At 41.6% G+C, this 15,985-nt stretch overlaps 1 protein-coding gene across 1 annotated transcript in view; it reads right to left on the minus strand.

Moving 5' to 3' along the window:
- Positions 1-215: 215 nt before the first annotated feature.
- Positions 216-15,985, minus strand: part of LOC134671691 (nose resistant to fluoxetine protein 6-like) — a 50,924-nt gene continuing 35,154 nt past the window's right edge. The window contains exons 3-13 of the mRNA XM_063529517.1: positions 13,018-13,199; positions 11,611-11,756; positions 10,716-10,830; positions 10,329-10,416; positions 9,639-9,805; positions 9,246-9,431; positions 3,630-3,803; positions 3,225-3,378; positions 2,214-2,400; positions 1,136-1,278; positions 216-425 (exon numbers count right to left, since the gene is read on the minus strand). Coding sequence (XP_063385587.1) covers positions 243-425; positions 1,136-1,278; positions 2,214-2,400; positions 3,225-3,378; positions 3,630-3,803; positions 9,246-9,431; positions 9,639-9,805; positions 10,329-10,416; positions 10,716-10,830; positions 11,611-11,756; positions 13,018-13,199 — 1,725 coding nt within the window. The 3' untranslated portion in view covers positions 216-242. The remainder of the gene's footprint in view (positions 426-1,135; positions 1,279-2,213; positions 2,401-3,224; positions 3,379-3,629; positions 3,804-9,245; positions 9,432-9,638; positions 9,806-10,328; positions 10,417-10,715; positions 10,831-11,610; positions 11,757-13,017; positions 13,200-15,985) is intronic.

The raw sequence follows: 15,985 nt of genomic DNA on the forward strand, positions 1-15,985 counted from the left end.
AACGTCTGCGATGACTGAAGAGTCCAATACCAGAGGGCCTACCGCGAACCACGTTCGACGTGTTGCCTCTCTGTCGCACTTGTAAGTTCGTACGTAAGTGTGACAGGGAGGCAACACGTCGAACGTGGTTCGCGGTAGGCCCTCAGAGCGGCATCTTCTGCCACAGCAATCACAAACATGACGAGAGTTCAAGGTAGGTCTAGCAGCACGGACTCTTTTCTGCCTAAGGTACTAACTTAAATCTAAACTTTGGTTGTAATATCCTTTCCCTTAGCATCTTCCGTCTCAGCTTCTTGTCTGGGCCTGTTCTTTCTGGGCGGGGACATGATGGTCTTAGTGACCGTGGCCAGGGGGGATTCCACTGTCACCCAAAGCAGTGCGCCACAGGAGAACGCGAGGAATATCGTGGCGGCTAACAGCACCATCTGTGGGGGAAAACATTAATCTTCAGATAAAACGTTCATATTCTAACCTCCTAAAACCCAGTTATTTTTGCAGTTTTGAATTTAGAACCTTCTTTTATTCCCATATAGTTCAAAATTCTATTTTAATTGTTCTTTTTAAAAGGAACTCAGGACTTGGGAGGAGCTGGATTCACATTTTTGTAGGTGTCGAAACTAGTGTGTTCGGGCATTCTCAGCTCCGTTCGGCTCAGCATTGCTCCGAGCAATTATTAGGATTGGCACAACATGACGTCCCTTTACTTGCACAGATAAGGTAATACCCTGAATTTTGACAACTCTAAATAGCCGAAAGGAACAGTACCATACACAAGAAAGGGACAGCATGATTCGTCCCTGAATCGCTGTCAAACTTCGATTTTGTAGGAAGTTTCCTTTCTGTACGGTAGCAGGTACTATTAGTTTTATTATGTGGTGTCACAGAAAGTACATGAATTTGATATATTCATACTGTTGGAGCACAATTACTTAGTAGGAAGCAAAGTCTATGAAGTACGTACTATGTTGTAGTCAGACATGTAGGAAGGAAGTCTCTGTGAGCCAACCAAACCGCGCTGGAACAACGAGTGTAGAAGAAAGCCGGCGTACGCGCGCGAAGACGCACCAAATCCAGTCACCATGCCCAAAGTCGACTAGGATAGCATGAAGTAGTCAATAGTCTGTAAAGTACGTACTATGTTGTAGTCAGACATGTAGGAAGGAAGTCTCTGCGAGCCAACCAGACCGCGCTGGAACAACGAGTGTAGCAGGAACCCGGCGTATGACGCGCGACCCATCCACGTAAAGCCGCGCCACTCCAGGATGCCGCGATACACGGCTGGAACAAGCATCAAGTTATAAAATGTGTTCAAGCCAGGTAAATATCGTTACAGGTGTTAATGCAGTGAGTTCAGGGCCTTCTCTGAACGCAGCTGGCTGAGCACTGAGCTGTACGTGCCTGAGATCGCGGTTATTCAATATCATTCTATTGAATTGTTGTTTTTATCAAAAAAAGTAATGATGAGTCGGAAAAAAAATGCATAATGTTAATTACGCATTTTAAGAAGCATTTTATGTTAATAGCTGTGCAAAAATAGTTACACATTTTTGATGGTGGTAGTTCGAATATGCGACCATTGATAGTTCACTGTCTTAACTCAGACGCAAAATACCTCTGATGTGTGCATAACCAAATAAAAGCTAATTAAATACAAAGTGAAATAAAACTATTTAGACGGATTAAATTCGAAATACATCCCGGCTCGACGTTTAGAATCCTTTACAGCGTTCTTAGTCAACGGGTGACTGAAACTCCACCAAAACTCCATGGAACGTCTCGTTGTCCAAGGACGAGTGGAAGGCAAGCGGTCACGAGGTCGGTCACCTACGCGCTGGACAGATCTGATAAAATCTGCGACACAAACCACCATAGTCCAATGTTCCCGTAAAGGATGACTCACGTTAGACCGGGCCGTGTCCGACCCGGAGCTTCCGGCGCATCGTTTTCTATGGAAAGCATCACGTGATTACCTGTCATGTCATAGAAAAGTAAGCCCCGGAAACTCCGGCCCGGACACGGCCCGGTCTAACGTGAGTCATCCTTAACGCCGAAGACCGTGGCAAATGGAGGCGCATTGCGAGGGCTGCGTTATCTCTACGATAGATACGTCTCATCATACAACCACGACCACTCTGTCAAGAGTGAACGACCGAGGAGGAGGACTGAGGAGAATAAGAACTGGAACCTGGGATTTAGAAATTTATTCTACTTACTTTCAACCCTAAAGATGCAGGCAATGATGATAAAGATGATTATACACTGGAACAGGGGCTTGTGGATGGAGCCGTAGATGATCTTCAGGAGGGTCGAGGGTTCGTAGCCGTCCATGTAGAAGATACCACCGGACAAGATGGTGCCAACGCCGATAGGGAACGTCAGCCACATGATCCAGGGGTATTTCTGAAAAGTGTAAAAGATTCAGAGTAAGGGCAAAAGAAGTATGTGCCTAATAGCCCAAGCAATGAGAAGGTACAGAAAATGCTGAACACAATTTTTGACTCCACAACTTTGTTTGGACTAGTTAGGAGGTGAACATATGTATATCAAAAGTCCCAGGCCGTAGCCTTTGAGCCAGGGGGGAGAGGGGGATAAGAAGGTCCCATTTTTCGGTTTTTAACTTATATCTTGGAAACTTTGCGTCTTAGCGACACGCGACATGACTACTTAGACAAACCGAAAGCTGATTAAATTTGCTACAAGTTCAATTTAGTCAAGTTCTTGAAAAATTGTGTCCCTAGCATTTTCCTCTACAACTTTTTTTGAGCATTCGTTGCCTGACCTATAACTAGATGATTTACAGCGCTAACTTCCCTCGATTTTTCCAGGATCATCATCAGATCTTGACGCTAACTGTAAAGTGCCCTTTCAATAACGAATCGAATAGGTAACTATCCACCAGGTGTGTGTGTGTATGTTTCCTGTGGACAGTTTTGTGCAACTAATAAAACTGCTCAAAACTGTTCTGTTGTGGTATGGGCATGTAATGAGGAGGGATGAACTCTATATATAGGCAAAATAATGTTAGGAATGAATGTTGATGGGCGGAGAGCGGATGGTAGACCTATAAAACGATGGATGGATTGTATGAAAGAGTATATGAGAAAGAAAGGAGTGAGCGCTGAGGTGACGAAATACAGAGGAGAATGGAAGAGAAAAACATGTTGTGCCGACCGACACATAACGTGGGATAAGGGCAGGGAGAAGAAGAGTTTTGTGCAACTAACCTGCAGCTTCTGAGACACGCTCTTTTCATTCTTGAGCAAGTGGTAGGCGAGGAGTCCACCCGCGATGCCCAGCGCGTACGTGGACATGTTCGTGTGTCCGCCCACGAAGATGATACGGAATGTGTCGTTGAATCGGAAGAGGGTGCGGTAGGTTCTGCAAGAACATGGTATAATAATATACTCCGCCTGGTACTCAGGTAAACAGTAAACTTTACTGTTTGTACGTTACGTACGGACGAACGTACATAAGTTGATGTTGTAATAGCATTTAATCTTAATGAAATAATTTTAATGTGTGCTCGATAGCTCACATTTTTTTCAGTGTGATGGCGCCATTTATGCAAACCTTTGACAGTTGCCAACCCCATTAAAAGGGAAACCCTAGCGAAACAGCAAAAACCTTACTCAGGCGAAAGATGCACCACAGCCCCTAAGTTCTGGAAGTACAGATGCGCGGCGGGGATGGCCAGCGCCACTATCATCATGACGGTCAGCGCTATAATCTGCGCACGCGGCTTCCGGAACAGTATGCACACGAGCAGGCCCAGACCGAAGAGTTGCGTGTCTGCTGCCAGGTACCTGCAACCATGTCGTCAATTTTATTACAGTTTTGCCAACATTCAACGAAGGTGCAGAAGAATGCAAAAGAAGAGTGCAAGAGAAAATAATTCTTATCACCGAAAGATATAAACTCATAAGTAGGGATTGCAATCCGGTCCGGCGGATCCGGTAATCCGGCCGGATCCGGCACTTTTTAGGAGCTACCGGATCCGGTAGAAATCACCGGATCCGGACCGGATCCGGGAAAATGGAAAAAAAGACTGCATGCAGCACCCACTGCGCGTTTTAGGTGAGATAAAGGCGACGGATAGAAGAAAGAAGTTAAACAGAATAAAGAACGAATGAAAAAAACTAAATTTAATTAGAATAAGAAGATATTTAATATGACGATGATTGAGAAAAGAAGAGGATTTCCTCTTCTTTCATGTTGGTGGTACGAATCTGCACGATACGACCATTACTTAAATAATAAGAATAAAAATTAAAGGATGGAGATGCCATGTAAGGCATTTGTAACGACCGGTCTGGCCTAGTGGGTAGTACCATTCAGTGACCCTGCCTATGAAGCCGATGGTCCTGGGTTTGAATACCGGTAAGGGCATTTATTTGTGTGATGAACACAGATATTTGTTCCCGAGTTATGGGTGTTTTCTATGTATATATGCATGTATTTATCAATATACTATACGTATATATATCGTCGCCTAGTAGTACTACCTAGAGCTAGCTAGTACCCATATTACAAGCTTTGCTTGGTTTGGGGCTACGAGTAGGTCGATGTGTATAAAATTGTCCCCAAATATTTATTCATGAATTATTTATTTATTTGTGATTTAGGCTATAAAACTATTTTCACGGATAAAAAACGAAAGCAAGATAATATTGGAGCGCATTTCATATAATTTTGGTTAAAAGTATAATATCTTGTTGTAACTAGAATGGAAGTCAGCGTTACAAATAATTCCATCAAAAGAACAGTTACGGATACTTGTCCTTTCAAGGAGTTCCATTTCCCATCCCATAATTATCACATTAACAGGCTTTGGAATCTAATCCAATTTATATTTTTTATTGTAAACGTATAAATTTGAGCAGAATGTGAATGATTAAATATAATAAAATTAATAAATGACTTAGATTTCAAATTTTATTTTTAACTTGAGCTCGACTATGGGGCATTTCACGTCAAGCGGGCAGCGAAAAAAGGGTAAGGATCCGGATTTTGTTTATAACTGGGTTAATTGAACATGTATGTGATCTAAAAAAAATGGCATCTTTACTTTTTTTATTTATTGCTTGGTTACGATTATATACGACTTTTAAAAAAATACGAAATCTGAGTAATGGATTTTTCAAATGTCGTGGATGCAAATCATCAAATGCATTTTAAAATAACTTAATGGTGTTTTATATAGAATAATAATGGTATTTCTTGAAAATGAAAAAAAAAGTTAAATTAAATTTTTTTTTCATATAGTAAACTGGAAGTTTATATTTAAAAAAAAATTTTTTCTAACTTCGCATTTTTTCATTTTTTTTATTTTAGTATAAAAATGTAGTTTATAACCTGGAAATGTTATGTAAAAAAAATTATAGTTGTATCTTGAAATTCGTAGAAGACATGTGATCAAAGTATGAAGGTACTGCGCTAGGTTACGCGTCTCTCCGTACGGAAATGTTGCTTAATATGGCAGTCTAAATGGCAAACATAGGCAAACACTGCAATATGTTATAAGTATTTTAATGAAAAACACTTGTTTACTTTTGTGATACGAAAATAAAATGAGAAGCAATATTTTATCTCCATGTACATGCTGACTGTACATAATTAAATAAACAAATCTCTTATTAAATAATTGGTACCAGTAAGTTATCACCTCATATCGACGTTATATGCTAGAAAGAGATAGATAGTGACGCTATGCAAGCGTCATTCGATATTTGAATTTCCGTTACCTCTTAGTGTCACTTAGGCCGCTACCGCGTTGTGTTCTGTTTTCTGCAATTAGTCGTATTATTAGTCGCAATAATATTCAATATTTGAATACTATGAATTATTACGGTGATCGATGTTATAATCCTTTTAAATTAACATCTCACCCGAGAACTAAAATTGTGAGAAAAATTTCTACAAGTTTAGCTGAGAAGTGGGGATTGTCAGCATTTGTTTACGTGTGCACGTCCTGCAGAATACGACTTTCTAAGGAAATATCGCCGGAAAACAATCCCGATATTGTGCAGTCGCAGTCGTCTCAAGGTAGCCAGATATCAACTGATTGTTCACAGCACCAAGAAAGTGATTCATTTGTTCCGGAAGACGAATGTCGTAAAACTGTTTCTACTCAAACAGACATAGCTATAGCAGATGAGGAAATTCTGTGTCAGCTGAAACAGAAATACAATGAGCCGTCTACATCTGCGTCTAAGAAAATGCTAATACTTACTATTGCTCCAAAGTCTTGGAGTGAAAGCAAACTCGCAGAAGAATTTGGGACATCGCGACGACAAGCTAAAAAGGCTAAGGAACTTGTGGATCAATTTGGCGTTTTGGCATCACCCAATTCCCGTAGTGGCCGTAAGCTACCGGTCGAAACAGAAGAGTTAGTCAGAGCATTTTATCTTCGTGAAGATATTAGCAGAGTTATGCCTGGAAAAAAAGATTTTGTATCTGTCAAAACGCACGACGGCAGAACACACTTGCAGAAACAACTTTTGATGTGCAACATTAATGAGTTGTATCAACAGTTTAAAAATGAGTATCCTGACATTAAGGTAGGCTTAACTAAGTTTTACACACTCAGGCCGAAACAGTGTGTCCTTGCTGGCGATTCCGGAACCCACGTTGTGTGTGTGTGTACATATCACCAGAATGTTAAACTTATGCTCAATGGAGGAAATATAGATTCACTTACTGCAGAAACCAACATCCACCTTGCTTGTTATAAAGAGTGCCTGCGAAGAATGATGTGCCCTAACCCTACGTCTAAATGTCACTTGATGACATCTAAATCATCCCCAACTGAACGTTGTAACGATTGTCCTGGATTGGATGCGATTCGGGATCACTTAAAAAATGTTTTTGATGACAATAACATCACAAACGTTCAGTATGAACAATGGATGGGAACGGACCGCTTTACGATAGTCACCCAAGTGCTTCCCGCAGATGACTTTGTGGATAGCTTTTGTAATGCTTTAGATATCCTAAAACCACATGCATATATCGCTGAACAACAAGCACTCTTTTTTAAACAGCTAAAAGAGACAATATCTGAAGGTGAAATCTTAGTCCAATGCGATTTTGCCGAAAATTACAGTTTCGTTATACAAGATTCCGCACAGTCCTTTCATTGGAATAATGATCAGTCAACGCTGCTAACATCGGTATTTTACTACAAAGACCAGAATAAATTACAACACGGAAGCATTGTAATGATATCCGATGATCTAAAGCACGATACAGCTTCATTTTACGCATTTCAGAAAATATTTCACACACATCTCTCAGAAAAAAATATTGCAGTGACAAAAATTATGTATAGCACCGATGGAGCCTCACAACATTTTAAAAACAGATTTAACTTTGTTAATATACATTGTTATAAAGATGACTTTGGCATTGAAGCAGAAATTCATTTTCATGCAACTTCACATGGAAAGGGGCCTTGCGATGGTCTTGGCGGGAACCTGAAAAGACTAGCAACTCGTGCAAGCCTTCAAATGCCAACAAACAGAGCAATAACTACACCTTTGCGTTTATATGAATGGGCGAGAACATCGTTAAAGGAAACAGCAGTATATTATTGTGCCAAGGAAGATATACAGCAACACAGACTGTTCTTGCAACCACGATTTGACAGGGCTATCACCATTCCTGGAACGAAAAAATACCACGCTTTTCTACCGACACCTGAGGGTATAACTATAAAACGGACCACTTTTACCACAGACTCTAAAGTAGTTAAAATAACCAAATAAATAAAAGATTTTATTACATGCTACTCTCTTGTTTTACTTATTCCAAGTGCCCAATGAAAAAACATAAAAAATATAGAAGTATTATACTTAATTTTAATAATATCCTAATAGTAATAGCCGTTTTGCATACTTATAAACCATATGTTACACTTGATATCACCGCACTACGAAACAACTCAGGAAAACGTGCCGTGACTACCGTGCAGCACCATAGTTTTTTGATCAGTTTCTTTTACGAATTTCAAGATACAACTATAATTTTTTTTACATAACATTTCCAGGTTATAAACTACATTTTTATGCTAAAATAAAAAAAATAAAAAAATGCGAAGTTAGAAAAAAAATTTTTTATAATATATACTTCCAGTTTACTATATGAAAAAAAAATTAAATTTAACTTTTTTTTTCATTTTCAAGAAATAACATTATTATTCTATATAAAACACCATTAAGTTATTTTAAAATGCATTTGATGATTTGCATCCACGACATTTGAAAAATCCATTACTCAGATTTTGTATTTTTTTTAAAGTCGTATATAATCGTAACCAAGCAATAAATAAAAAAAGTAAAGATGCCATTTTTTTTAGATCACATACATGTTCAATTAACCCAGTTATAAACAAAATCCGGATCGTTACCCTTTTTTCGCTGCCCGCTTGACGTGAAATGCCCCCTATGTGACTCTTTTTAATTTAATACTTAGTTTTATTTTATTGTTAAAACGTTATTTCTTATTCCTTCAAATTGTTGTTTTATGACTACATTTGTAAAAATACCCTTTGTTTCTCATATAACGCATAAAACTTGAAAAATATGTCATTTAATTAACGTTAATATCCTTATACCTAACCGGATCCGGCCGGATTGAGGCTGAAATCCGGCCGGATCCGGCCGGATTGAAAATCAATCCGGTTTGCAATCCCTACTCATAAGATTCTCACGACAAAGAAAAAATTGATGCGTATGCTGCGCTGGTCAGTCGGTATCACACTCCTCGATAAAATACGTAATACAGAGACAGCTGCAAAATAGCACCTATTGCAGATAAACTGGTTGAACGACTTTTGAGATGGTTAGGACATATTCAAAGACCACGGTCCAGACGACCACGTCAAAGTTACTCTGGATTTACTTAGGACCTCGTGCGGACACAGAAGACCCCCTCCCACCTGTTGGACGACGGTCCAAAGAGACCTAAATCGTGCGGAGTGGAAAGAAAGGACAGGCAAGGCCGACCTCAAGTAAATGGGATAAGACCCTGGCAGAAGACTGAAAAATTTCACCCAATGATGAAACGTAGAATGGACTATATCCCTCGAAAGGCTCAGAGTAATTTTTGCAGATTTGATTTTGGAACCTTCTTTTATTCTACGAGTATTATAGTTCAAAATCCTAGCTTAGTCTTAGTGACGTAGACGGCGAAATTATCCCCTGCCCCTAACTTTTCCATTGATTACAATCTTGAAAAAGGTAACTCACCAGCTCTGCGGGAAGCAATGCGTGTCGTCGAAGATGTAATTATTGATGTACAGCAAGTGCGCCCACCAGTACTGGTTGCAGGCGACGGCCTCGCTGGTCACCACGTGGGGCCACAGGGGCCCATCACCCAGGTGCCTCATCAGGGTCATCACGGTGAACATGACCAGGGCATAGACTGGAGTCAATCTGGAAGTCAAGTTGAGAGTTTTAGACACTTGGCAAAAAGCAAAGTGCAAGTATTTAAGATCAGTTTATAGATCGGCTTGACTGCTTGGCGCTGGTAGAGATGCTCAGAGGAATTGTTCGGACTAATCCCTGTTGCTTCTTTTCGTCATCGCTCCACGGGACAAACTGTTTGCTTTCCTGCCAATTCTACTAACTTCCTGGGCTTACCTTAGCCATCTCATCAGCATGCCCTTCGGCCAATCCCACAGACTGACTCGGTGCTTCTCGGCATGAAGCTCGAAGTTAAACGCCAGTAGGAATCCGGACATCACGAAGAACGTGTACGTCACCAGGTTACCGTTGAACAAGATGTATTTTGCAGGATCATCGTATGACTGAAACAGGACAATACCGTAAGTCATTTGTATTTTTGACAAGAAATAAAAGCGTGACAGAAAATAATAAGCTTATTGTCGCGCCCTCGCCAGACAAAGAATGAAGGACTTTGGAGCAGGATATCAGGAACCAAAGGACTTCAAAACGCTACCCATGAGCTCCATCATACGGCACATGGATATGGTGGGAAATGCTCTTGAGTAGTTGACGGATCTTTTCTAGGGGATAGTTGCACAAAAGATCCCTTTATGGGTGTATCCGTAAGGGCCCCCGAAAACAATAAGATAAGATAAGCTTATTGAACCCGGGTATGTCCTTAAACTACGTCCAAGACCACCGGTGCACGGGCAGCAGCGTCCCTCAAATTCGGTGTACTCGACTGCGATCGCCAACCCGCCTGCCAAGCGTGGCGATTATGGCATTCACCCCCCAACAAGGGGGAGGCCTATGTTCAGCAGTGGACGTCTTATGGCTGAGATGATGATGATGTAACTTATTGTTGGATTAATAACATGAACTTACCGTTTCGATGTAATAAGGATTCTTGAGATGGGTGTATGCAAGTACCAGAGCCGTGTGGGAGAAGAACACGCAAATCATCGTCATCGCCCTGCCGACAAAATAAGTACCATCAAGCTAAGCGATTGTGCGCCATTTAGGGTCCTAGGTAAATTGGTTCTTCAATACTTACTATAGAATTTCCAATTTAGCAAGAACCCTAAATGGCATAACAATGCCGTGTGGTGACTACATTCATAACAATAAAAATGGGAGACATAGGACTGGAATTAGCGACAAATGATTCCTGTAATAGGTACTAGGAGTACATCAAACCTAGAAGCCAATATTTACGTGTATCGCGTAATACGCGAGAGCGTAATACGTGTATAGAGATGAGAGAGTGCTTACCTCAGACCGTTGAAAAGTTTGAGCCTGTTGAGCCTAGGCTCGGGACCCTCGCCGCTGGGCGCCACCAGCTTACGCCAGTTTTTGCGCAAGGAAAACGCCATTAAGTACGGGTTCCCTGTAAAACGACAAAACTAGGCTTAAGGATGACTCACGTTAGACCGGGCTAGGTCTGGGCCGGAGCTTCCAGCGCTTATTTTTCTACCTACAGATGACCGGTAATCACGTGATGCTTTCCATGGAAAACGAAGCGCCGGAAGCTCCGGCCCGGACCCGGTCTGGTCTAAAGTGAGTAATCCATTATATGCGGTCAAGAATTCGTCTTCACATTTTCAAAGATCAGTTGTGCAACAAGCAAATGGAATCAAGAAACACCCTAGATCAAACAATAGATAGGGGAGATGGTTTTAACAATTTTAACTCAGGTATCCTGCAACTAAAATCACGGGATTCAAATAATAGTATCATTTCTGTGGAGAAGACCGTCAAAGACACCGTTACATTACAGATAAGACCGTATAGAAAAGGTAAGTATACGAAATATCAATTGATATTTAGTTTAGGTACGTCACTTTTCTGTGAAGAAAAATCTCAGAAGGAAACCGGGCCTTAATCCCAATAAAAGCTAGTTTCCCCTGCCGAGCGGACGTTAGACTCTCGCGAGCCGTGGCAAAAAGCCTGGACAAACGCTAGGAAGATTAATGTATTGAAAAAAGTAAGTACCTATCAGTGGCGGCGCGTCAAATATAATATTCATAGGCAAGCCGGGTCTAATTTGGCTTACATATTTCCTTTACAACTCTGCTCAAACGTCCAAAAACAGGCATGCCGGTGGGAATCGGCTTTTATGGACGCGCCGCCACTGGTATGTACATAGGTACCTATATGTAATGTCTACCTGTTTTCTCGCCCTTTAGGATGTCGTATGATGTCCCAGCCGCGTTCAAAATGATCAATATCAGATAGACAGCACCGACCACGTAGTCTCCTATGCTGAGGGAACTCTTTTCGCCGTGTTTTTTGCAGTATGTTATTTCGGATAACCTAAAAAATATGAAATCATCAAATCAAACATAATCTAATTTTCATGCAACACATTGAGATTATATGTGAGGATGGGTAAGGGTACCTTACGGTGGTCGGCGGCTATTAGTCTCCAATACTAATGCGTTGCTACGCGACCACAGAAAAGGGGTTGGTCTGTGTACGCGACGTAAGTGTCAACCACCATAAGATACCTTTACCCGTGGAACGTCACATATGATTATAACTTATGGCTCCTCTTCACGTTGGGCCAACGCCAACGCCAACGAGGGACGCATTTATGCGTTAGAGGGAGCAAGTGATATCGCTATCTCATTCTACCGCATGGCTGCATCCCTCGTTGGCGTTGGCGTTGGCCCAACGTGAAGAGGAGCCATTATATGGAAGTGATGCCATAAAGGGCGATTATGCACGGAGCGGGCGCACGCACGGTCGCACGCGGGTGCCATAAGGTAGGTAGAATCCCCGCCGTAGCCGCCGAAAGCCGTAGAATTAACCCACTCACCTGGGCAATTGCGGGCATCTTCCTCTGTCACTCTTATTACGCCTTCATTGGAGTAAAAGAGAAAGATGCCCGTAATTTGCGAATTTCTGTTTTCGCGGCAGGTTCATCAGCTAGCGGACGCGAGTTCTGTTGTGTTGATCTCGGGAACGTTCTCTTTGTATGGGAAATGTTCTCGATTCAGAATTTTTCCCGTAGAAAATTGAAAACGTTCTCGTGAATGGCACAATTATAGAACGCCCTAAATGCTCCGTGAACAAAATTTTGTACGGAGCTCTAAATAAGTTTTTGGCAAAATTTTTATTTTTGGTACAAGCTTTTATCGCTGACTGTACTTATCTTACGACAGACAACTAATACTCATCAAGACAATTCTAAAAACCCCTAACACAATTAGGTTGCGTTGTTTCATCACAAAGTTCATATGGCCACCTCCTGTCTCCATCATCAGATCAGCTCGATGGTACCATAATATTGCATTGTCATCCGATTTATACATGCATGCAAAATTTCAGCTCACTCGGAAAACGGGAAGTGGATCTTTAACTTGCAAGATTTGATTACAGACAGAAAGGCGACGGTCAGGTGAAACTAAATAAAAGCTTGTAAAATGTAACGTCCCACGGGTAAAGGTACCTTATGGCGGTTGGCACTTACGCTATTATTAACGCCGCTCCAATATTATTGCGGCGCTATACGATGTAAGCGCCAGCCGCCATAAGGTACCTTTTACCGTGGAACGTCACAAATAAACATTACCTGGCGTTAAGTTTGTATCCTTTCCACAGCTCGTCATCCACGCACGCCTCAAGGACAGCTTTTAGGTCCTCCTCGTTTTCTAGACTCCTGTTCTGCATGAAGTCTTTACAAGTCTTCTGGACGCACAGCGCTCGATGCACCACCGTGTGGTTGAAATGCTTCACTTCGTAGGCTGTGTATTCCTGGAAATACGTGAAATTCGTTAAGGCAAGCGCAGACTGGCGCAGTGCAGCGCAGATCATCGAGGAGGATTTCCTACGCGCAGCGCATACTGAGGAAAAATCCTCCACCCTCCACAGAATAAATAGCAGTACTACCGTACATGTGTAAATGACACTTCCTACTTCACAGACTATTGACTACTTCATGCTATCCTGGCTAGTTTGACCATGGTGACTGGATTTGGTGCGGCTTCACGGGGATGGGTCACGCGTCATACGTGGCTTCCTGCTACACACGTTGTTCCAGCGCGGTCTGGTTGGCTCACAGAGACTTCCTTCCTACATGTCTGACTACAACATAGTACGTACTTCACAGACCTTGCTTCTTACTAAGTAATTGTGCTCCAACAGTATGAATATATCAAATTCATATACATTCTGTGACACCACATAATAAAACTAATAGTACCTGCTACCGTACAGAAAGGACACTTCCTACAAAACAAAAGTTTGACAGCGATTCAGGGACGAATCATGCTTTCCCTCTCTAATGTATGGCACTATCCCTATCGTCTATTTAGGGTTGTCAAAATTCAAGTCATTATCCTTATCTGTGCTCGTGCACGCAAAAGGACGTCAAGTGGTGCCAACCTTAATGTTATGTAGATAGGCTTGCGCAGGCTATTTCATCATCATCATCTCAGCCATAAGACGTCCACTGCTGAACATAGGCCTCCCCCTTGGACCTCCACTCGTACCGGTTGGAAGCGATCCGCATCCAGCGTCTTCCGGCGGCCTTAACAAGGTCGTCCGTCCATCTTGTGGGTGGACGTCCTACGCTGCGTTTGCTAGTCCGTGGTCTCCACTCGATTATTTATCAAAGAGTTATTAACAGTTAGAAGCATAGGGTTCATCCACATATTACGTCACAGCAACAGAAGGGGGGGGGGGGGCAATCCCAAGTGTGACACAGTGATAGTACGTATTAAAGACCTCTATCGTTTTCGCGTGTACTAGTGTGATAAAGGAGGAGGGGGGGTCTAAAAATCGTAATTTTGTGTGATGTAATGGATGACCCCATAGCCTGGTTTGACAGGGGCAATTTTAATGCGAGGGTAGATATAAGTTGCTTATAGTTGCTTAAGTTATAGCAAAAAGAATAGATAGTATAGAGGGGTCCTGTCATAGTAAATTTTGCAGTCACAGTAAAGTTACTGCCATCTATCGACACACGACTAAAACTCAAAACGAAAACGTATAAAATTATCAAAAAAATGTTTGTAATGGATAAATGATTTTGTTATTTTTATATCATTTTGATTCATGTTCATTCACTGATATCCATCTGTTAAAATTGTTAAATATGAAACGGTGTCGTCACGCCATCTAGCCGAGCATAGGCTAGGTGTATGCAGCATCTAGCCGAGAATTACTTTTTCTTGATTTCCGAGGCACATTTTTTCCTTACACTTTATTCATCTTATACGAAGTTACATATGTTTTTGGTTATAGTCGGTGTCGATAAATTTTGACATATCATACCAGTCATAATTACCGTTATGTAATTCTTAAATATTAAAATTGTATTTACTATAATATGAACGGAATTGATAATTAATGTAGTTTTTTTACAGTAACTCGAATCAATCAGGCCTATTCGGATTTCGAGATAATCACAAGATCTAGAGACGATTTAGAGATCAACTAGATCTACATTAGATATTGTAGCGATGCTACATACTTGCCTATGATAGATACATACTTTTCCATACAGGATAACCTGTACAACATGACTGTCGCATTTCCAACAAAATAACATACACCACAGTGTGACACTTAGGTAAAACCGTAACGTACCTTCCTAGCTGCAGGTTGATTAACATATCCTGTCTCCTGGCTAACTGGTTTCGAAGAAACAAGTCCAAAGAGCATGCCACTCGAACGGAACTTGTCACCCAGATTGTGCAGAGGTTGTTGAACCAAACCTGGCTTCACGCATATCAAAATGATCCTCGTGATCCACCCTAACTGCTCAAGTAGGTCACATCCTAATTTAATTTGTATTTTAGAATCATTTATGAAACTATATAAAAACATAAAAAAGACTTTCGTTGGGTAGTCGTAAGTGTGACAGCCCGGTGACAGCTAAGAATATAGGCGTTTTGTTCAGGCATAAGCAAGGATATATTCCAAAGGAAACAAAGTAGAAACGTACGATAAAAATATAATTATTAGTAATTATTATTAACCACTTAAAATATTACAAGTATTAATGAGCATTGTCATTTTTCGAGAATCATTTGATTTAGAAAAGATTTAAGTTGGTTTGACGTTTAATGTGTTGATGTGAATCGAAACGCAACGTGACCGGTAGGAGAAGATTCCGAACTGTCACTTACACTTGGAATGGGAATACGCTAGCGTGTGGATGGCTCCTAATTAAAGGTTGAGAGGAGTCGACTCGTCTCCTTCCGCCGCCTGGTCCGGCTGGTGGGAGACCGATTTGTAAAGTGCGTATATCGCTGTGCGTGAATTGTGCGCGTGATTTACTTAGTGCGTCCCGTGTCGCCGATGGACATGAGCACGGTTGGTGATCGTGTTCCCTGGCGCGCTGATGCGCGTCCCCGATTTTGCTGAGCGTCATGCTGACGCTGCTTCTACGCCGTAGGACGCGGCCTTGACCTGCAGGCCGTGTGTCGGATGGCTATGCTGCCGTCCGACGACTCCAAGGTGTCTTCACGCGGGTCCTTCCCGTGAAACTCCGAGCGCCGCGGCTTGTTCTCGCCTTAGCTTGTCACAGCTGGGGC

This window comes from Cydia fagiglandana, chromosome 16, assembly GCF_963556715.1.
Source record: "Cydia fagiglandana chromosome 16, ilCydFagi1.1, whole genome shotgun sequence".
NCBI classification, from domain to species: Eukaryota; Metazoa; Arthropoda; class Insecta; order Lepidoptera; family Tortricidae; genus Cydia; species Cydia fagiglandana.